This window comes from Canis aureus, chromosome 25 (assembly GCF_053574225.1).
Source record: "Canis aureus isolate CA01 chromosome 25, VMU_Caureus_v.1.0, whole genome shotgun sequence".
NCBI classification, from domain to species: Eukaryota; Metazoa; Chordata; class Mammalia; order Carnivora; family Canidae; genus Canis; species Canis aureus.
In genome coordinates this window covers 17,445,689-17,467,927 of record NC_135635.1, presented here as the reverse complement: position 1 = coordinate 17,467,927, position 22,239 = coordinate 17,445,689, and the positions used below count along the sequence as shown (strand labels likewise).

The 22,239-nt window shown below is 42.5% G+C and overlaps 1 protein-coding gene and 1 long non-coding RNA gene across 8 annotated transcripts in view; one reads left to right on the top strand and one right to left on the bottom strand.

Annotated features, from left to right (window-relative positions):
• Positions 1–14,405, bottom strand: part of DENND5B (DENN domain containing 5B) — a 200,076-nt gene extending 185,671 nt beyond the window's left edge. Inside the window, exon 1 of one of the 7 annotated variants that reach the window (XM_077870542.1) lies at positions 14,036–14,405. In XM_077870542.1, the coding sequence (XP_077726668.1) occupies positions 14,036–14,162 (127 nt within the window). In that variant the 5' untranslated portion in view covers positions 14,163–14,405. The remainder of the gene's footprint in view (positions 1–14,035) is intronic. The other 6 variants (XM_077870536.1, XM_077870537.1, XM_077870538.1 and 3 more) reach the window with 6 other exon arrangements.
• LOC144297024 (uncharacterized) lies at positions 12,765–19,906 on the top strand. The gene is made up of 2 exons (XR_013364062.1): positions 12,765–13,437; positions 15,169–19,906. It is a non-coding gene; the product is annotated as an uncharacterized LOC144297024 (long non-coding RNA).
• The last annotated feature ends 2,333 nt before the right edge of the window (positions 19,907–22,239 follow it).

The window sequence follows — 22,239 nt, the reverse complement described above, 5'->3', positions numbered from 1 at the left end:
TGCCTCTCTCTCTCTCTCTGTGTGACTGTCATAAATAAAAAAAAATAAAAAAAATAAAAATAAAAAAATAAAATAAAACAGGTGGATTTACATCACACAAGGCCTTTGTGATGTAGAAAATAGACTACTTTAAATTATCTTAAAACTGTGTTTCACAGTTTATTTTATTTTTATTGTTTTTAAGATTTTATTTATTTATTCACGAGAGACACAGAAAGAGAGGCAGAGGGAGGAGAAGCAGGCTCCATGCAGGAGCCTAATGCGGTACTCGATCCCGGAACTCTGAGATCACATCCCCAGCCGAAGGCAGACGCTCAACTGCTGAGCCAACCAGGCATCCCAGGTTTCAGACTTCAGAACCTGCATCTAAGCATTCAGCATGCTGGTCCTCACAGCAGAGTTGAACTTAAAAGACTCTACAACACTTTAAAATTATAATTTTACCTCCTATTTTTATTTCACTCTGTGGTTTAAAGCTCTTCCCAAGAAACCATCACATTTTATAACTGAGCAAAGTATCTAAAAAGTATCTAATTGTCTAGATCAGCATAGTATTGAAAAACATACTCCCATGTGTGTCCTCAGATTATGAACAATTTTTTCTTTTTTTTACTACAGTGGTGCCTATGATTCCACCTCTTCCTCTTCCACCCAATAAAAGCACAGGAGAATGGAACTGAGTGAGAATGGCATCATTAGAGAGAAAACCTTGATTCTACTCACTTATTTTTAAAACCCGTATCATTTACAACCTCAGTATCTCAACTACTGTTAATAATTACTGTGACTCAGCTCGGAACCAGCAGGCCCACCAATGTGTCACCACTCTCTAGTCGAGGACAGCTGGTCTAGAGGATCCAAAGGGGTGGTGAGCACAGTGGAAGAGGACTATATTGCAGTCAGACAGCTTGGGAGATAATCCCAGCTTTCAGTCCCTGAGAGTTTGGTGAACACTTCACATAACATGAGGAAAATAACACCTTCAAGTTAGTGTGAAGACCAAAAGTAATGTTTATAAATCACCAATCACAATTCATGACTCTATAAATGTCAGCTCTTTTCATAGCTTCATTGTATTAAGGTGACTTCTGACTTAATAGTGCTAGTACATGTCTTTGAAAGTCATTTAAAGAAAGAATTAAAAAATAGCTTTGTACGAGTGATATAAGTTTATAAAAGAAAAATGAAAGGTATTAACTCAAAAAGTTCATGTTAATTAAAAGTTATAATATTTAATTTAGAATAAAATTAGTAAAAGTCAGATTCTTTGAAAAGGCACAGGGATGTCTGGGAAAGCAACTTATCTTCATGATGTGCCATCTCAGGAGCATCTAATATACTTCCTTTTTTTTCCCTAGAATTCTCACTTCTTAGCTCCGTATACTCATTTTGTTTGAAAAGTAATGTGGAAAAAACAGTCTCATATTAAAAATTTTTAGAATCTCTGGCTAAAAGGTCATTAGATGGTAACATTTTAGTACTGTACAATACAGACAAAATAGGCCCCTGGGTGGCTCAGTGCTTGAGCATCTGCCTTTGGCTCAGGTCCTGATCCTGGGGTCCTGGGATTGAATCCCACATCAGGCTCCTTGCAGGAAGCCTGCTTCTCCCTCTGCCAATGTCTCCACCTCCCTGTGTCTCTCAATAAATAAATAAATTAAAAAAAAAAATACAGACAAAATATGGGGGAAAATATAGAGAATTAAACTTCATAGAAACAAAGGAACTGTCCTGCTGACTGTCTAAAACTGGTGTGACATGGCCAGGAAGGAGGAAACTATGAAGGCATTTTCCTAAGATATTCCTCTAAAGTCAGAGTTGAAGCTACAAGTAATCTTTAGTACAACATTTTCTGACATTTTATAAATACTACTCACCATTTATATGTCATCTAGCATTAGTTTATTAATAAATGTCATACGCTTACAAAACAAAAACAAAAACAAATTTGCTGTTACCTATACACTTGCTTGCATAAAACTGATTTTTAAAAAGATTATTAATTTGTCATAGTGTATTTCAAGAGCAAATAGGCTAAGAAATTTTAGGAGCTCACCACAAAGCTGACATACATTTTTTTACTAAACTATTTCTTAAGATTTTATTTATTTATTCATGAGACCCAGAGAGAGAGAGAGGCAGAGACACAGGCAGAGGGAGAAGCCCAATGTGGGACTTGATCCCAGATCCCAGGATCATGCCCTGAGCTGAAGACAGACACTCAAACGCTGAGCCACCCAGGCATCCCTACTTTTTTACAAAAATTAATCATTTATCTCCTCTCTTGCTATTTCATCAATCTCAAGTTTCTCTTTTTTTTTTTTAAAGATTTTATTTATTCATTCATGAGAGACACAGAGAGAGGCAGAAACACAGGCAGAGGGAGGAGAAGCAGGCTCCATGCAGGAGCCCGACGTGGGACTCGACCCCAGAACTCCGGGATCATGCCCTGAGCTGAAGGCAGACGCCCAACCGCTGAGCCACCCAGGCATCCCAAGTTTCTCATTTTTAAAAAAACTCTAGATTCCATTTTAGAGGATAAAAAAACCCACACATAAATCAAATATGCTAATTTTAATTTCAGTAATAAAAAGGAAAAGGTCTATTTTTGTCCATCTCAAATTATCTCGAAATTATTTTATTCTAACAATCTATGTGTGTCACTATTTTGGTCACTGTGTATGCAATAATAAACAAGAAGGAAAAAGGTCTTGCCCTCTAGGAGCCAAAAATCTAATAGGGAAAACTGACTTTAAAAAGTAAAAGTAAACAAATACATTTATTGTAAACTGTCAGGTGCCAATAAGTGCTACAAGGAAAATAAAGTAGGGCTACTGGCAAGAGTGGGGCAGGCAGAGAAAGGAAGAACACTATTTTATACAGGATGGTCTGAGGCCAATCTGAGGAGGTAACACTTGTGCAGAGACCTAAATGATGAGAAGAAGCCAATATTGTAAAGATATGGGGCTGCTCTGTCATGCGATTATTAAAAACTTGAATCGTGACTTGTCCAAATTGAGATGTGAGGTAAGTGTAAAATACACCCTGGATTTTGAAGATTAGTAAGAAAAACAGAATGTTAAGTATCTCATTAATAATTTTCATATTGATTATATGCTGAAATAATATCCTACATACATAAATAAAATACATCATCAAAATTAATATCTATTTCTTTTTAGACTATTAGAAAACTTAAAACTACATATGTGTCTCATATTTATAATTTTTTTTGTTTTTGTTTTTGTTTATGATAGTCACACAGAGAGAGAGAGAGAGGCAGAGACATAGGCAGAGGGAGAAGCAGGCTCCATGCACCAGGAGACTGACATGGGATTTGATCCTGGATCTCCAGGATCGCGCCCTGGGCCAAAGGCAGGCGCCAAAGCGCTGCACCACCCAGGGATCCCTCATATTATATTTATAATGGACAATGCTGGTCTAAAAAGAGGATTTCAGGGAGACAAGAGAAGATGAACACAGTATGAGACTAGCAACAGCTTCCGGTTTTTAAGGACCTTCAAGAAAATCAACATAGCCATGAAGGAGTGATCCGATCAGAAAAGGCTGGAAAAGTAGACATGACCAGATCACGAAGAGCTTTCCAAACCAGGTTGCTATAAACTAAATATGTGTCCCTCTCAAAATTCGTTATGTTGAAATTTAATCTCCAGTGTCATGGTATTTGGAGGTGGGGCCCTCGGGAAGTGGTCATGAGGGTAAAACCCTCATGAATAGGATTCATGCCCTTATAAAAGAGAACCAAGAGAGCTGTCAGCCCTTCCACACGAGAGCCATCTGTAAACCAGGAAGAGGGTCCTCCCTAGACACAGGATCTGCCAGCACCTTGACCTTGACTCCCAGCCTTCAGAACTGTGAGAAATAAATTTGTTATTTATAAGCAGCCTGAACAAAATAAGATACAGGGTAGAGTCTGAATCCTAAGAAAGCTAATGAAGAATTTTAGGTGGAAAAAAAATATTCTAAGATCCTACAGTGGGATAGTTGGCAGTATCCGATTTGTGGATAGTTGGCAGTATCATTCATACTGCTAGTATAGACCTCTAGAGATTATCTAATACAGGGATTTCAAACAGAGGTCCCTGGCTCCCTAAGGGCCAATGTAAATAATAACTGAGAGTCCATGAACTGATATTAATATTTCAAAAAACTTATTAAAAACTGCACCTTTCCTGTAAAGGGAACTGCAAAGACTAATGGATTTTTTTTCCTTTCCTTGTGGCTGAAATTATAATTACTCAATTGGTCCTCATGTGGCATATGTGGTGTATATATATATACACATATATATACACATATATATATACCCTTGCACTCTATCATTTAGGATTAATTTTTTCAAAAACAGATACATTTAGTTTTTTCACTCAAAAACAAGTTCAGGCTCATGGAAGAGAGGAGTGGTATGTTCAGAAATCAGTCACTTCACTTAACCCCTTTGAAATAGATGAAAACATTGAGCCCACAGATGTCCTAACTCACAGGCCAGGATTGGACTCCTGGCTCCTGACTGTGCATCCAGCTCTAATTATGGTTTCATAAGTAAACATACATTCCTTTTAAAAACCATAAACCAGGGCAGCCCCTGTGGCTTAGTGGTTTGGCGCCGCCTTCAGCCCAGGGCATGATCCTGGAGTCCCAGGATCGAGTCCCGTGTCAGGCTCCCTGCATGGAGCCTGCTTCTCCCTCTCTGTGTCAATCGTGAAAAAATAAGTAAAATCTTAAAAAACTATAAACTTATCTAAGGACAAGTAATAATTTATGCTAAGAAAAGACATGATAAAACCCAGTAAAAAGAGCAAAGATATTTTTAAAAAGATGAAAGAGGGCAGCCCCGGTGGTTCAGTGATTTAGCGCCGCATTCTGCCCAGGGCGTGGTCCTGGAGACCCAGGATCGAGTCCCTCGTAGGGCTCCCTGCATGGAGCCTCCTTCTCCCTCTGCCTGTGTCTGTGCCTCTCTCTCTGTGTCTCTCATGAATAAATAAAATCTTTTAAAAATAAATAAATAAGTAAATAAAATAAAATCTTCTAAAAATAAATAAGTAAATAAAAATAAATTAAAAAAATAAAAAGAAAGATTTATGAAGTTAGTAAATGCTTTATATTTATATAGTAAAATCTTTATAAACATTCATTAATAAAAACAACAGTAACATCATATATATACTCTTCTCAATTTTTAATGAATGAATAAGGGAATTCATTCACACAAGAGACATTATCAGTGCTGACCATAAAAGAGACAAGCTAGGCCAGACCATAAAGTCATAAAGACCAGTAGTCTCCCTCTTAATATTTTTCCTATAAGAAGCAAAAAGATAATCTCATTTGATTATAAAGTTATCCATGTGGTCCCTACACTGGTAGATTTTTCCAATCTGCATTATAATAGTGCATGTCATTAAGGAGATGGCAAATGTAGTGGTTATGGACATGAATGGATCATGCCAGACAGACTTTCAATCCGGAGTTCAGGTTTCTGCTTCATTTGTTAATACAGGACATACCGTATAGGAAGTTCAGAATATGAGAAGACACTTATGTCCATCCCTCCTCCCATATAATCAATTACTGTAAGAACCTGGGTGAAGTACTTAAAAACTTCCTAGTCTCCGTTTCCTCACCTGCAAAACAGAGAAGATAATGCCACCTTCTAAGGTGGTTGTCAGGATTAAATGAAGCAATAATTATGAAGCATTTACCACCGAGCTTGCTTGCTTGCCATGTGGAAAGCAGTGAACAAATGTTAGTTATTACTGCTATTTTGTCACAGATTCTTACAGAATGGTTACTGTCACTTATATATACTACACAACTGGCACACTGTAAATATTTAATATTGAACAATTAGGGGATCCCTAGGTGGCTCAGCAGTTTGGCGCCTGCGTTCGGCCCGGGGCGTGATCCTAGAGTCCCAGGATCGAATCCCACATCAGGCTCCCTGCATGGAGCCTGCTTCTCCTCTGTCTGTGTTTCTGCCTCTCTCTCTCTCTCTCTCTCTCATGAATAAATAAATAAAATCTTAAAAAAACAAAAACAATCCAAAGTGTACTGGCTAATTATGACTTTCTTAAAAACAAAATTTAGGTTGTAATCAATCAAAAATATTAAGGGTTTGGACATAATAGCACTCGTTTTCTAAAGTATTTTACATAGGAAAACTGTCTCTATCCTCCATTAAATTTCAGAAGAGGAAAAGGTTTTCCTCTCTATGGAGCCTCATGAAAATCATAACTAATAATGCACTGTATTTTAGATACTTTCATTACTCCAAGCAAATCTGTGACCAGCAGTGGAATTAGTACAAGCAAATTTCAGAATACCTGAAATTCCTGTCTTAACACCTCAGCAGATGTTACCTGCACTCCTCCAGCCTCCTCTGTCTCTCCCTATCCCGTTTTTCTTTCCCTTATTATTTTCTTCTCCAAAGACATTTCTGTCCTCCTCTTGTCCCCTTTCCCTTCCTGCTTCATCTTCTCTCATATTGAGCTCCTTATGCAGATATGCCCTGCATTAACCAATTGAACAGAAGCCTGAGCCTTGCAGTTATCACTGGGAATTTAGCTGCGCTGACTGCTAGGCCAATTTCACTATAAAACGTTTTATTCCCAGTGAATTTTAAAAATCAAGCTAACACTATCTCATAGTAACTAGACCTTGAATCTTCTTTGGCCTTATTAGAACAGAGGCTGATCCTTGTATTTCTCTTTCCCCAGCCTCCCAGTTTCCAGGCCAAACCTTTTAAACTCCCAAATATAATACATTGTGAGCCAAGGATGGTGTGAAATGTATGAAGGGAAACCTCATTAAATAGGAAGCCACAGGCCAGAAGGGGGAGCTCTCATGCCCCACCACACTTCAATAGCAGAACCAACAGAGAGAGACCTTGCAAACACAAATGACTACCTGAGGAGGAAGAAAGGATTTCTTCTTACCTGGCAACAGCCCAGCCAATATGAGACTGTCACAATTCAGTGGCACTGAAAAGCTGCTACATTCTGAATTCCCAGTTTATTCCAATGGACTTTTTGTTTATAAGAGAGCCTCCTGGGGACACCTGGGTGGTTCCGTGGTTGCGTGTCTGTCTGCCTTTCGCTCAGGTGGTAATCCCGGGGTCCTGGGATTGAGTCCCACATTGGGCTCCCTGTATGGAGCCTGCTTCTCCCTCTGCCTGTGTCTCTACCTCTCTCTCTGTGTCTCTCATGAATAAATAAATATTTTTTTAAATAAATAAATAATATTTATTCCAGGTAAAATAACTTAGGTTTAAGACTAACAATGTCAAGATAACAACCAAGATACTACCAATGGTGGTCAGATCAGGGCAGCTCTAACCCATAAAGCCTATGCAGCAGCAGGCCAGTTTTCAAAAGGCATACTTTAACAGTCTTGACTATGACATGCAGCCTGAAGTGCTTGCTAAACTCAAGTCAAGCTCATCTCTTTTCTAAGCTTAAATAAAATAACTATGGAGCACAGTGTACTGGAATAACCAGACTCTAGTCTGCTGTCTGCTGCAAGTCAAATATATTCTCTGAGGGATCCCTGGGTGGTTCAGCGGTTTGGCGCCTGCCTTCGGCTCAGGGCATGATCCTGGAGTCCAGGGATCAAATCCCACATCGGGCTCCTGGCATGGAGCCTGCTTCTCCCTCTGCCTGTGTCTCTGCCTCTCTCTCTCTCTCTCATGAATAAATAAATAAAATCTTAAAAAAAAAAAAAAAAAGTTCTCAGGGCCCCTAATCTCTTAGCCTTGGTTTCTTCACTGTAAATGATATCTAAGGCTCCTTTCAGAACTATCATGGCATGATACTGTCAGTATCAACTACATGTTTTACTGTTGACCTTTGAACAACACAGATTTGAACTATGCAAATCCACTTACATGCAGATTTTAAAAATTAAATACAGTACAGTAGTAAATGTATTTTTTCTTCCTTATGATTTTTTTTTGTTTTTTTAGATTTTATTCATTTATTCATGAGAGACACAGAGAGAAGGCAGAGACATAGGCAGAGGAAAAAGCAGGCTCCTCGCAGCAAGCCTGATGCGGGACTCAATCCCAGAACTCCAGGATCATGCCCTGAGCCAAAGGCAGACACTCAACTGCTGAGCCACCGAGACATCCCGATGATTTTCTTAATAACATTTTCTCTTCCAGGTGCCTGGGTGCCTCAGTTGGTTAAGTCTCTGGCTCTTGGTTTCTACTCAGGTCATGATTTCACAGTGGTGAGATCCTTGGGCTCCCTGATCAGCAGGGAGTCTGCTTGAGATTCTCTCCCTTTGCTCCACATGCATACGCATTCTCCTCCTCTCTCTAAAATAAATAAATACATCTAAAAAAAACCACTTTTTTCTGGGGCACCTGGGTGGCTCAGTTGGTTAAGTGTCAGACTCCTGATTTTGGCTCAGGTCATGATCTCAGGGTCCTGGGATGGAGTCCCTCATCAGGCTCCCTCCTTAGCAGGGAGTTTGCTTGTCTCCCTCTCTCTCTGCCCTTCCTCCCCACTTGTGCGCACACACTCTCTCTCTCTCTAAAATAAGTAAATATTCAAAAAATTTTCCTTAGCTTACTCTAAGAATGTAATAGAATAATATACGCAGTGTGTATTATTTGACTGTTTATGTTTTCAGTAAGGCTTCCAGTCAACAGGAGACTATTAGTAAAATTTGGGGGGAGTCAAAAGTTATATCCAGACTTTCAACTGTATGGGGGAAGTCATTCCGCCCCCAACCTCCCTTTGTTCGAGGGTTAATTATATTTGAATTTAAACCATATTCACTGCCTCAAAGCTCTTCTGGAAACGATACCCGAGAAAACCAAAGTTAAAATAAATAGAGGCAACAAGGAAGAACTCTAAACAAAGGCTTGTGGCAGTGACTGCACCCATCATACTTCAGTATTCCTCAGCAGAACTGAATCCAAACTACCACTGGAGTGCTTTAAAAATATTCTGGCCACCACACAACTTGTGGACTCATATGTAAACTTTATACTCATTCATTTATTAAACACCATATATAAGGTACTATGGAAGAGAGAGGCAAAAACCATAAGCCCCCTCCTGGGAGTTTGCATATTTATGTTACTTAAATAAAGGTCCTTCATTTTTCTATTGCCTAAAAGATCTACTGCTGTAAATCAAGCCATGTAAATTCCTACAGCTAGGTCTCAGAGGAAATGAGAGGCATAAAAGAAAATTCAAAATGTCTGCCTTTCTACATCTCAACTAATTCCAACAACTTCTATTTACACATTTCTTCTTTTTTTTTTAAGATTTTATTTATTTATTCATGATAGACATAGAGAGAGGCAGAGACACAGGCAGAGGGAGAAGCAGGTTCCATGCCCAGGAGCCTGACACGGGACTCGATCCCGGGACTCCCAGATCATGCCCTGGGCCAAAGGCAGGTGCTAAACCACTGAGCCACCCAGGGATCCCCTACCTTTCTTCTTTATGCAACAATCAATTTGAAATATTTTTCATATATTTAACATTTTAAAAAACGTAAATATTTCTACTTTAATATCTAAAGGACATTTGTTTATGGATAAAGTGTATTTTAAAAATATACAGTGTATAGGAGAAGCATAATAGCTAAGATGAACTAAAGAAAGGACAATAGGGATCCCTGGGTGGCGCAGCGGTTTGGCGCCTGCCTTTCGCCCAGGGCGCAATCCTGGAGACTCGGGATCGAATCCCATGTCGGGCTCCCGGTGCATGGAGCCTGCTTCTCCCTCTGCCCAGGTCTCTGCCTCTCTCTCTCTCTGTGTGTGTGACTATCATAAATAAATAAAAATTAAAAAAAAAAAAAAGATTTAAAAAAAAAAAAGGACAATAGGAAATACCAGCATACCTGGGTGTGGGTGTGTGTGTATATATACACACGTATATTTCATATGTATATATATATATATATATATTTCAGATATAAATATTTCATATGTATATGTACATACACATATATTTTGTATATATACGCATATTTCATACATGTGTATGTATATATATATTAAATATAAAAGAAGTCTTTTCCACTGTTGGTAAAGCTAGGCTTTACTACAAGAAGTATCTAAGAAAAAATCTAAAGCTCTAATAGGGCAGCCCTGGTGGCTCAGCGGTTTAGCACCACCTTCAGCCCAGGGTGTGATCCTGGAGACCCAGGATCGAGTCCCACGTTGGGCTCCCTGCATGGAGCCTGCTTCTCCCTCTGCCTGTGTCTCTGCCTCTCTCTCTCCCTGTGTCTCTCATGAATAAATAAATAAAATCTTAAAAAAAAAAAAAAGTCTATAAAGCAATCAGCAGAATTCATGTTTAATAGAAGTCAACTTAGACCTTCTACAGGCTAGGTGACAACTTGCTAAGAAACAGTGTGATAAAAATAGATCAGTTCCATAAAAGTAAAATAGAAACTTAACTATATTTAACTTTGAAATTAATGCAGCAAAACAGAAACAACCTCCTAACAAATTTGCCTAACTCACTGGCCTTGTTTCCACATCCCCAAATGAAGCTCTGTGGAAACAGTCAAGAAGACTGTTAGTTGGGAACCTGGTACTACATTCTCTTGTTTTCCTCTCATCTTACTGGCCATGCTTCTTAATTTCTTCAATTTCCTCTTCATCCTCACCCCTGAATGTTGGATTATCCCTAGGATTCAACTCTTGAGCCTTTTCTCTTTTCTATCTATACTCACTCCCTGGGTAATGCCATCCAATTTCATGGCTTTCAATTTATGTCTACATGTAAATTTTGACCCCTGAGAGAGGTCTTGCCCACCTGACACCTCCATTTGAATGTCTAATGGATATCTCAAATGTAACATGTCCAAAACTGAACTAATCTTTTCCAGCCTGCTTCGCTATCAGTCTTATCTCAGTAAATAGAGATGCTTATAATTCTTTAGGCCAAAAATCTTAAGGTCATCTTTGATCACTTTCTTTGAATACGAATATCTTATCTAATTCATCAGCAAGTCCTGCTGGCTCTACCTCCAAAATACATCCAGTTTCTCACTACTTCACTGCTATCGCCTTGGTCTAAGCCACCAACACCTCCTACATCACAAAGCAAAAAAGAGCCTCCTAGCTAGTCTGCTTCTAACCTTCTAACAGTCTAATCAACAGCTTCTAACTGCTTCTAACAGTCTCATCAACAAGCCAGTCCAACAAGCCTTTTAGAGAGTACATCAAGTATCATTACTGCACTGCTCACAACATCCCAGTTGCTTCCTGTCTCAGAGTAGAAGTTCAACAACTGTCTATTAGGCAAGAAGCCTAATGTCTATTAGGCCCTACACAACCTCCCTTACCCTTTCTCTATGATCGTATGTACTACTCTCTCCTCCTACAGCTCTACCTTGGCCTCCTTATTAGGAGAGTGCACAAATGAGGCACTCTCCTACCTCATTTCTGAATGCACCGTTTCCCCTGCCTGCAGTGCTGTTCCCCAAGACAATCCACACAAGTTGCTTCATCTCCGTCAAGGTTCTTTTCTAAGGTCACCTTTTCTGTGAGGCCTTCCCTAACCATCTCATTCAAAATCTGCAACCCGGGGCAGCCTGGGTGGCTCAGCCTTTTAGTGCCGCCTTCAGCCCAGGGCCTGATCCTGGAGACCCGGGACTGAGTCCCACGTCGGGCTCCCTACATGGAGCCTGCTTCTCCCTCTGCCCGTGTCTCCGCCTCTCTCTCATGAATAAGTAAAATCTTTAAAAAAATAAAATAAAAATAAAATAAATAAATAATCTGCAACCCGACAATCTCACCATTCTGCTGGTACATCTCATTTCCCTGCTTTATTTTTCCTCATAGCACTTATTGACATCTAGCAAACTATATATTTTCATCATTTGTTTACATTAGAACGTAAGCACTATGATGGCAGGGATTATTTTAAAGATTTTATTTATTTATTCATGACAGACACAGAGGCAGACACATACAGAGAGAGAAGCAGGCTCCCCACAAGGAGCCTGATGAGGAACACAATCCCTGGACCCCAGGATCATGCCCTGAGCTGAAGACAGACGCTCAACCGCAGAGCTACGCAGGTGTCCCGATGGCAGGGATTTTTTACTGCTTTGTTCACAGCTGTCCTCGATGCCTAGAACACAATCTATACCTTAAGGCTTTCAAAATTTTTTGTTAAATGAATCACTGATACTAAAATATTATCAGACAAAAATTACTATTATTTCAAAATACCAAATATCATGAGCGTAAATCTCAAACAAGCATTCAGTTATGCATAGTATTCCAAGCGGAGAAGCCAGTGTCCAAAAAATGAATTAAAAATTAATTTTTTACTGCTTAATTTTGTTAAAGCCATCTGCACTACACCTACAGGTGTTGTTTTAGCTTTACTAGGCATATAGACTTGAGATAGAAAAGAAAAAAATACAGGCTTTTTCCTTTCTTCAGTCACTACTGACAAAACGTCTCCAAGTGACCCGGTACTACAAATGATTAGGATGTTTCAGGGAGAAAGGGCTCTAGAAAAATAAAACAATCCCTTCAATCTCAAAAGAGGAATCTCTCCGAATTTCTCTGCAGACATGTTTTCTAACTTCATATCCCTTAACAAAGCCATTCTTCACGTGTACATGAAATCTCAGTTTAAGAAACAATATGGTTATATAATTACACATACCGAAAATCCTGGTACTTAATCCCTCTTTTCCAAAAATCTTTAAAACTAGACACGTAGTTTTTGCTGAAAATGTTTTGCTGTGAGCCTGGCTTAGAAAGGTACTTGCTCGGCTAAGACACAGGTTGATCAGCACTGTATCTTAGAGCTGAACACATTTGTTTATTATTATTATTTAATACAGTCTCTCCCGTCCCCTCTGTTACCCCCCAAAAAAGTAAAGGGGAAGACAAAAATACACATCGGTGCGAGCAATAAGGCATGCCACGTCCAAAGCGAGCTGTTCTGAAAGACTATGACCTAAGTGTTTTAACACTGACACAGATAAAGTTCAGGCGATAGGTGTCACTTGTCTCGCCCATTAACAACCACCGCCAAAAATCAAGATTCAGATCCCAAGAAGGCCAGCAGAACCAAAAGAGGCGTGAAAAATGAAATGGGCTGTTCCTCCTCGGCCTCCTGCCGGCACTGCGCACTCGTTACCCGCCACCCCTCCCCGTCATCCCCCAACGGCCCCTTTCCCCAGCATCGGCTCCCAGCTCAGCCCTGCACTGCGCCATCAGATGGGTACGGAGGAGGGCCCGGCCGGTGCCCCTGCGGGAAGAGCCGAGCAGTAGTAACACACACGGCGCACCCCACGGAGGGGAGGACGGCCAACTCCTAAAGTCAGCACCGGCGTAGGTGGTGTCAACAAAGCGTCGTGCGGAGTCTCAAGCGTTCAAAGGTCCTCCCCAGCTCCCGTGACGCCGCCAGATGGACAGGATTCCTAAAGGTGACTTGACCGTCACCGCGGAGCGCGAGGCGGGCAGCGGCGCGCCCCGGGGACCGCAGGGATGCAGTCCAAGCAGCCTCCCGCCCGCTCTCGCCCGCAGCCCCCGCAGCCCGGGTCTCGGGCGCCTCTCCCCCGACGGAGCCGAGCGCCGCGTCACGTGCCGGGGCCGAAACTTCGCGGCCGGGCGGAGAGGCTGGGGGCGGGGGGGGCGCGGGGGGATGCACCGGCTCGCGGCGAGGCCCGGGAGGCAGCGCGCGCCGGGCCTCCCCCACCGGCCGCCTCCGCGAGCAGCTGCGGCCCCGCGGCCGTGCCCCGGAGGCCGTGCCCCGGAGGCCGCCCCCGCCCCCGCCCCCGTTATTAATAACCCCGCGCCGGCCAGGCGGAAGCCTCGGGCGGGCTCCCTCAGCGGCGCGACGCCCGCCGGCTCGGCAGCGCACCCTGCACGCGGCATAAATAACAATGTCATTAAATCGCCGCCCGGGCGCCGGTCCGGATGGAGAGCGGGCGCCGCCGGGGGCCGACTTTGTCTGGAACCCGCCTCCCGCGCGTCCCCGCCGCGTCCCTGAGGGGACCCCCGCGCCGCCGTCGCCGGCCTTACCCGCCAGCTCGTCGGGCTCCAGCCCGCTGTCGGCGTCGATCCCGCACAGCACGAAGTAGTGCGCGAAGCGGCAGGCGGCCGGGGAGGAGCCCGAGCCCGGGCCGGGCGCCGCGCCGCTCCCGCTCATCCCGGCCGCTGCTCCGGCCGCCGCCGCCGCCGCCGCCTCTCGGGAGGGCTCGCCGCCCTGGCTGCGGTCTCCGCGCGCCGGTCCTAGGGCGACACCGGCGCGCCCATGGCCGCGCAGCCGCCGCTCGTCACCGCAGCCTCGCTCCCCGCTCCCCGCTCCCCGCTCCTCGCTCGGCGCCGGAGAAGCGGCCGCGAGCTCGCGCCCAGTCGGTCCCGCTCCCGGCTGGGGGAGGGGCGCGCAGGGGGAGTGTCGGCGTGAGAGGCTCGCGCCGCCGCAGCTGCGCTCGCGCACTGGAAGCCGCGGCGTCTGGCGCCCGCCGGTCAGCTGAGCGGCGCTCGGGCTGTGGGAGCGCGGCGAGGGCGGGGGCGCCGAGCACCGGCGCGCGGGGCGGAGGGGGCGGAGGGGGCGGGAGGGGGCGGGGGGAGCGCGCGCGCGGCGGGCGGGAGCGCGCCCTTCCGTCGTGCGCGCGCACGCCCCTCCGGCGGGCTCCGCGGGGGCGCGCGGCGCGGGCGGGATGGAGCGCGCCCGCCGGGGCCGCGGCGCAGGGGGCGGCCGCGCACACGCCTGCTGGCCTCCGCGGCGGGCGAGGACGTTAGCCGCGGCGTGGGAGACGCTACCTGGCCTTAAAAATAAAAATGAATAAATAAATACATCAAATGCAGCTTTGGGGAAGCTTCACAGCCGGTCTGAGACCATTTCCCACCACCGCCTGGACCATCAGCATCTTTTAAACTGTGACGTGGGTAAATGCCTCGTTTTAAGAGCTCAGCCCTTGGCTCTTTTCCTCAGCCCTCACCCCCATCTCCGAGCCGTCCTTACTCAGTGAATTGGTGACACCCCAATATCCACAAAGCGTGAGACTTCGAAAAGGACAATTGCCTATTCCACGCCCCACCCCCACCCCACCCCCGCCAGCCTTTCCGTACTTTATCCTGACATTTCGCAGGTCAGGGCCCCCCAGTTCCCTAGCTCTGGACTCGGTGGATAATATTAGCTCCTCCTGCAGGTATAACTGGAGGCTGATAAGGCAACAGGAATTAGACCCTGAACTCTGCTCCTCACAAGGCCGTGGCTTTCTTACCCTGCTCTTGCTTCGGATACTCCAGCCTGCAGAAGCAGAAGCAGCTCGCCAACCAGTTTTATTCCCCTGAGACATGAAAAACCCAATCGATCCATGTCCACGTTGTCATTCCTTCCGCGCCCCTCCTTACTCTTTAAGGATTTGAGAAGAAGATGGGGCGGGGGGGCATCACGAATACCTGGTAGGCACACAAACCTTCCAGGCAGGTGAACTGAGAGAACGAACAATTATTTGACTGAATAATGCTCTTCCTGGAAGATACGTATGCATGCATACCATCATTTACTGTAGCTTGTCTCCTCGCTTGCTTTCTTCAATTTTGAAATGAAAGAAGAATCCAGAAATCCTGGTGAACCACAGCCTAGGTAATTGACCTTTTGCTCCTTTTGCACCCTGCATTCTTTCTTCAAAGCACCCTGTAATGACTTTTTCTGTTTGTCTTATCTGGATTGTGAGCTCCAAGGAGCAGAAGACGTGCTCTGTGTTTTATCATATTTCTAGTATCTAGCAGAACCCTGGTCCCCCTAAGCCCTTCAATTTATTTTTATTGAATGAATGAAAAAAAGGTTATCCAGGTAGTAAGAAGTTGTTGATGCTACTAGGAAATATACAAACTTTAATATCGGTAATATTTATGAACGTGTGCTAACTTGGTGCTATAAAATTATTGTTTTTCCTCCTATAGAGATAAGTACTGAAATACATAAAACAATTTCACTAATGAGGAGAGGGAGTGACTGGAATGTATATGTGTTTCTCCTAACAATTGTTGGTGATCGCTTCTTACAGAATGCTTGTTAGATTCTAGACTGATCAAACAAAGCACAATAGAAAATGAATTTACCATCTGCACTAGCCACAAGAATGTCATTTTTTTGTTCACTTGAAAAGCAACTGATTTATGAGTTTGTGAGCCTTGCATTAATGTTAAGATTTAAAAAAACTGAAAGAAACGCAAACAATGCATTCAATTATGAGATATAAATCTCATCAAAATAGACATCAAAAATAAAATAAAATAAAAAATAGACGACATCTCCAAAATCTTTCCCAAAGCTTTGCAGAGAATTGTCACAAATTACAAAATTAATCTTTAATTTGAAAATACCTGGGTACATTCTTAATTATCACTTCAGAATGACACCGTGTAGGTATATTCCGCATTAAATTGCAATGAAATAAAAGGATAAGCAAGAATTAACTATGTATCATGAGCATACATGTTTTCCTCTAAACTAATGACATAATTAATTTAGCTAAGCAAACAAAAAATGACTTGAAATAAATCATCCAAAATATTTAAATTGTGTTGAGGAAAAGAGGGATTCATGTCTCTTCCCATGCTAAGACAATTCTTGTCAATACCATTCTTCACCTCCATCAGGCCATCCACACATACATAAAACCAAGACAGCAGAAATTGCTAAAGTAATTTCAGGCCCCACACATTCATTGGGCCACACTTCACTAACAGAATTACTACATGCCACCAGGTTAGCAGTGCTCAGTCAACGGCTCACTCTTCAACTTCCTGCAGACCACAGAACCTAGCAGAGGGTCAGCTCCTCCAAGCGTGAATCATGCCCTCCATTTGAGGATTTACCAGAATCCTTCAGAGGTAGCAAATCATTGCTCAGATACTTAGAGCATTGCCTTTCGTTCTGCTGTTGTTCCTTGTATATTTGCTGCCTGACTTGAGAACCTGCTGTGGAGGCAATAATCCAACTTTAGGGGCACCTAGGTGATTATCAATTAAACATCTGCCTTCAGCTCAAATCATTATCCCAGGGTCCTGGGATGGAGCCCTGCATTGAGCTCCCTGCTTGGCAGGGGCCTGCTTCTCCCTCTGCCTCTGCTTGCCATTCTCCCTGCTTGTGCTCTCTCATTTTCAAATAAATACATAAAATCAAAATAAATAAATACATACATACATCAAATCTTTAAAAAAAAATAGTAATCCCGGGATGCCTGGGTAGCGCAGTGGTTAAGCACCTGCCTTCAGTTCACGGTGTGATCCTGGAGTCCCTGGACCAAGTCCCATGTCAGGCTTCCTGCATGGAGCCTGCTTCTCCCTCTGCCTGTGTCCCTGCCTCTCCCTCTGTGTGTCTCTCATGAATAAATAAATAAAATCTAAAAAAAAAAAAAAAAAAAAAAAATAGTGATCCCAACTTTAACCTCTAGATAGCACGAAACATGCCAAATAATCACAATTCCAACAAAAGGAAATCTTGACTGACATTTTCTTCCGGGTTTTAGGTTTCTGGGAAACTTATCACAACAAAAGTTTATTTGGAAAATTGCTAATCATATTCTCTCCTCATAGTTTCAGAAACAGGGTTAGTTTATGCCAATAAGAGTTTGGTAGCAAAAAGCTGACTCACGGTTTTGCGTACATTTTTCTCTACCTTTTACAATGAATCGAGTATTACTAAGAATCTCCTTTATGTAAGTTATTGTGCTAATGCTTTGAGAATATGGAATTTTAAAAGACATGATCCCTCCTCTTCAGGAGTTAATAATGTAGTAGAAAGGAAAATATTTTTCAAAGATAATTAAAAGACCAAAAAGATAATAAAAAGTAAAATCTGGTGTATTCCACATGACAAGTTCAAAAAGCAATATAGGATCTAGTGAGCAGGGATGTCAAATCTTATTAAGGAATTCAGTAAGATATTATGAAAGTGGCAATATTTGAAATGGGCCTTACAAGAGCAAAAGGATTTCATGAGTTAGAGACAGGAGGGGAGACATTCCCACAGAAGAAATGACTGGGGTAAAAAGTGTGTAGAGGGAGGGAAAAAAATGTGTAGAGGACAGTAGTTCAGCTGGAGTCAGAGCTGAAGAGTCTTGAATGCCAGGAAAGTGGGGTTGACTTACTTTTTTATACTCTTTTCTCACCTGCGGGATTTGACACCTGAATGCTAGTTTTGAGTGAGTTTGACACAACTCACAAACTTTTGAGATCAGTTAAACCAGTCTTCTCATTTTACAAATAAAAATATCTAAGTCTCACAGAATTTTGGTGATTTTTTTTTTTTGAATTCTGGTGATTTATCCAAATATACACTGTTAGTGGCAGAACCAGGAGCAAAGTCTAAAAGACTGCATTGTAGCATTGTAGAATCTTAAAGGCCTTTTCATTTTTAATATCTATAAGTCTGTGAAATCTCTTTATCTGAGTTGACTAATTTTTTGCCTGTTTACTTCTTTTTAGTGATCCACTTTGGAATTTGATTATTTTTTTCATTTTTTTTTAATTTTTATTTATGTATGATAGTCACACAGAGAGAGAGAGAGAGGCAGAGACACAGGCAGAGGGAGAAGCAGGCTCCATGCACCGGGAGCTCGACGTGGGATTCGATCCCGGGTCTCCAGGATCGCGCCCTGGGCCAAAGGCAGGCGCCAAACCGCTGCGCCACCCAGGGATCCCTATTTTTTTCATTTTATAATGAAAAATTTTCAAATATAAAGACTAGAATAATGAACCTCAATATACCCATCACTGAGTTTTAATATTAACATTGTGCCATTTTTATCTATTTGTTTTTTACTGAAGTATTTGAAAGTAAGTTAGGCACAATATTGGTTGACATTTTGATTATGTCTGTTTATCTAAAGTCTCACATAAATGTCTCCTTACTTTTTCAATGGAATGCCCAAACTTTCTTTTCTCCCTTTACCTCACATAAAACGTCCAACATTAGTTCCTATTCATCATCTAGTCCTATTCTCATACTTTTTTTTTCCCCAATAATACTATAGTAGATTCAACTCTTTTCTCAGGACTGCCTCCTTCTTCTGAGAACCCCTTTCCTTCATCCCATCAAATTGTTCTCTCAAGACCTACAATGATATGATACTTCACACACACATCTCTCCCTCCTCTCTGCACAGTTGACTGATCTAGAAGAAGACTTGTGGCCCAAGCTGAGTCAATGAACCATTTCCCATTGGTCTTGGACTTGGGCCAGAGAGTTGAGATGGTCTCTCTGCAGGCAGACTGTTGTAAGCTGAAAAGGTCAGGAAGTATCAGTAGTCACGCTTCTATTATATGAAGAAAAATAGTGAGAGGGAAAAATGAGGCTGACAGAACAGAGGAGACAAACAGAGCAAGCATCCTGTACTGCTATCATGAATTTAACCTTTTTTGCCTAAGCTAATTTAAACTGGAATTCTGGCACTTGCAGCCAAAAGAGCATTTATGTAAGTGTGATTTGGGGAGTTATCAAAAGGAAGAATCAGGGCAGCCCCGGTGGCGCAGTGGTTTAGTGCCGCCTGCAGCCTGGGGTGTGATCCTGGAGAGCCGGAATTGAGTCCCACGTCGAGCTCCCTGCGTGGAGCCTGCTTCTCCCTCTGCCTGTGTCTCTGCCTCTCTCTCTCTCTCTCTCTCTCTCTTTGAATAAATAAATTAAAAAAAAAAAAAGAGTAAAAGGAAGAGTCAGGCAAAATCTTCAGGCTTCTCCCAGCTAAAAGGTATAAAGACCATTCTAAACATTTACCCCACTCAAATTCAAAAGACTTAAGGAGAAGCTATAATTTTGTAGTATGTTTTCAAGGTCTCTCTATGAATATAAATACATATACCTATAAAAACTAATGGTACTTATCTGTCTGCTTATTGAAACAATAGCAAGCCTACATTAAAAATATTATAAGCTTTGGACACCTGGGTGTCTCAGTGGTTGAATGTCTGTCTTTGGCTCAGGGCGTGATCCCAGAGTCCTGAAATCGAGTCCCATATAGTCCCATGTCGGTTCCCTGCAGGGAGCCTGCTTTTCCCTCTGCCTGTGTCTCTGCCTCTTTTTCTGTGTCTCATGAATAAATAAGTGAAATCTAAAAAAATATAAAAAATAAAAAATACTACAAGCTTATTTTTTTCTCTTTTGGGTAGATTGTATTTTGTGATAAAAAAAATCTCAATGTTACAATGTTTGCAGTACATTTATCTGACAAAGAACTTTTATCCAAAATGTTTAAAGAACTCTTACAACTCAAATGTAAATGCAATTTTTAAAAGATTTTATTTATTTATTCATAAGAGACACAGAGAGGCAGAGACATAGACAGAGGGAGAAGCAGGCTTCCTGAAGGGAGTGTGATGTGGGACTCCATCCCAGGACGCTGGGATCATGACCTGAGCCAAAGGCAGACGCTCAACCACTGAGCCACCCTGGTGCCCCAACACAATGCTATTCTTTAAGTTGGCAAAATATTTGAACAAACATTTCACAAAAGAAAACATGCTTATTTCCCATAAAAATAGGATAAAGAGCCCAACATCACCATTTCAACATGTGGAGATGAAAAATGTGACTAAATTACATCAGGGATGATAAAACCACAAAAAGATGCTACTTCATATGCATAAGAATGGCTAAAAATTTTTTTTAAGATTTTTATTTATTCATGACAGACACCGAGAGAAGGCAGAGACATAGGCAGGTGAAAAAGCAGGCTCCTTGCAGGGAGCCTGATGTGGGACTCTATACTGGATCCCGGGATCATGCCCTGAGCCGAAGGCAGATGCTCAGCCACTGAGCCACCCAGGCATCCCCAGAATGGCTAAAATGTAAAGGACAGGATCCCTGGGTGGCGCAGCGGTTTGGCGCCTGCCTTTGGCCCAGGGCGTGATCCTGGAGGCCCGGGATCGAATCCCACATCGGGCTCCCGGTGCATGGAGCCTGCTTCTCCCTCTGCCTGTGTCTCTGCCTCTCTCTCTCTCTCTCTCTCTCTGTGACTATCATAAATAAAAAAAATAAAATAAAATAAAAATAAAAAATAAAAGTAAAATAAAATGTAAAGGACAAACAATACCAAGTGTTGGGAAAGATGTAGGCATTGCTAGTGGGAGTGCAAAATGCTACAATTTGGAAAACCATGTGGTAGCTTCTTATCAAATTAAATAAACACTTAGGAAAAATCCATTCCTATATACTTCCCAAAAGAAATGGAAACATATGATCACAAAAAGGTTTGTTCTTACAAAAGTTCATAACAGCTTTATTCATAATAGTCCCAAACTACGAAAAAAAAACCTATGCTAACAATTTATTGTCTCTCAGGTTTGAATCTATCCTTCTTCACTCCGCTTTGTGATATTAGAGCAGGAGCCTGTAAGCATCTGCCCTCTGCCAACTGGCACAATGTTAGCCTTTGTCAAATTGAGGGCACTGGAGGAACTCTACAAGAAATACATCAGCAGGAAGGCACCTACCTTCTGGGTTCTGGTTCTTTTTCCATATTTTTATTCAGAACAGGTGCTAACACTTGGTAGCACTCACCTCTGAGTCACCTCACTGAGTAGGTCTAGATACAATCTCAGGTCCTGCTCTTCCCACTCTCAGACTGCTATTACAGATCAGACCCTGGCCACACCATCACCTAGTAATTACAGGCCACCTATGGGGCAGCTCTGGCCCATGTCCTTTGGCAAGTTTCTTCACAACTAACAAGCGGGCTGTGCATTCCTATGATAGCCAACTCTTTTCAAAGAGGTCAGAATCAAAGCCTTGTTGGGGACAGGGCATCCTCTTCTAAGTCCTAGGTTCCCCCTGAGTCTGCTCTCCTTCACCCTGCTTACTACTTCTAGTTCCTCTTGTACCTCTTTAAGTTATTAACTGTCTATTACTAGTTAACAATTATATTAGATTTTCCTGTTCAAATGACTGGTTTCTGCCTTATGACAAATGTACCATCCAGATGGCCATCATCAGATGAATGGATAAGTAGATTGATATACCATGAGCTACTACTCATTAGTAAAAAGAATGAACTACTGATCTCTGCAACCAGGTGATGACTGTCAAAAATATGCTGAACCAAAGGTGCCAGATGCAGAAGAGTCCATAGCATATTAATGGATTTACATGAAGTTCTAAAATGAGCAGAAAGCAGATCAATGGCGGCCTGGGGCCAGGGGTTGGGTGGGATAGGGAACCAACCACAAAAAAAGCACAAGGGAAGTTTCTAGAGTATGGAAAAATCTTATATCTTGAT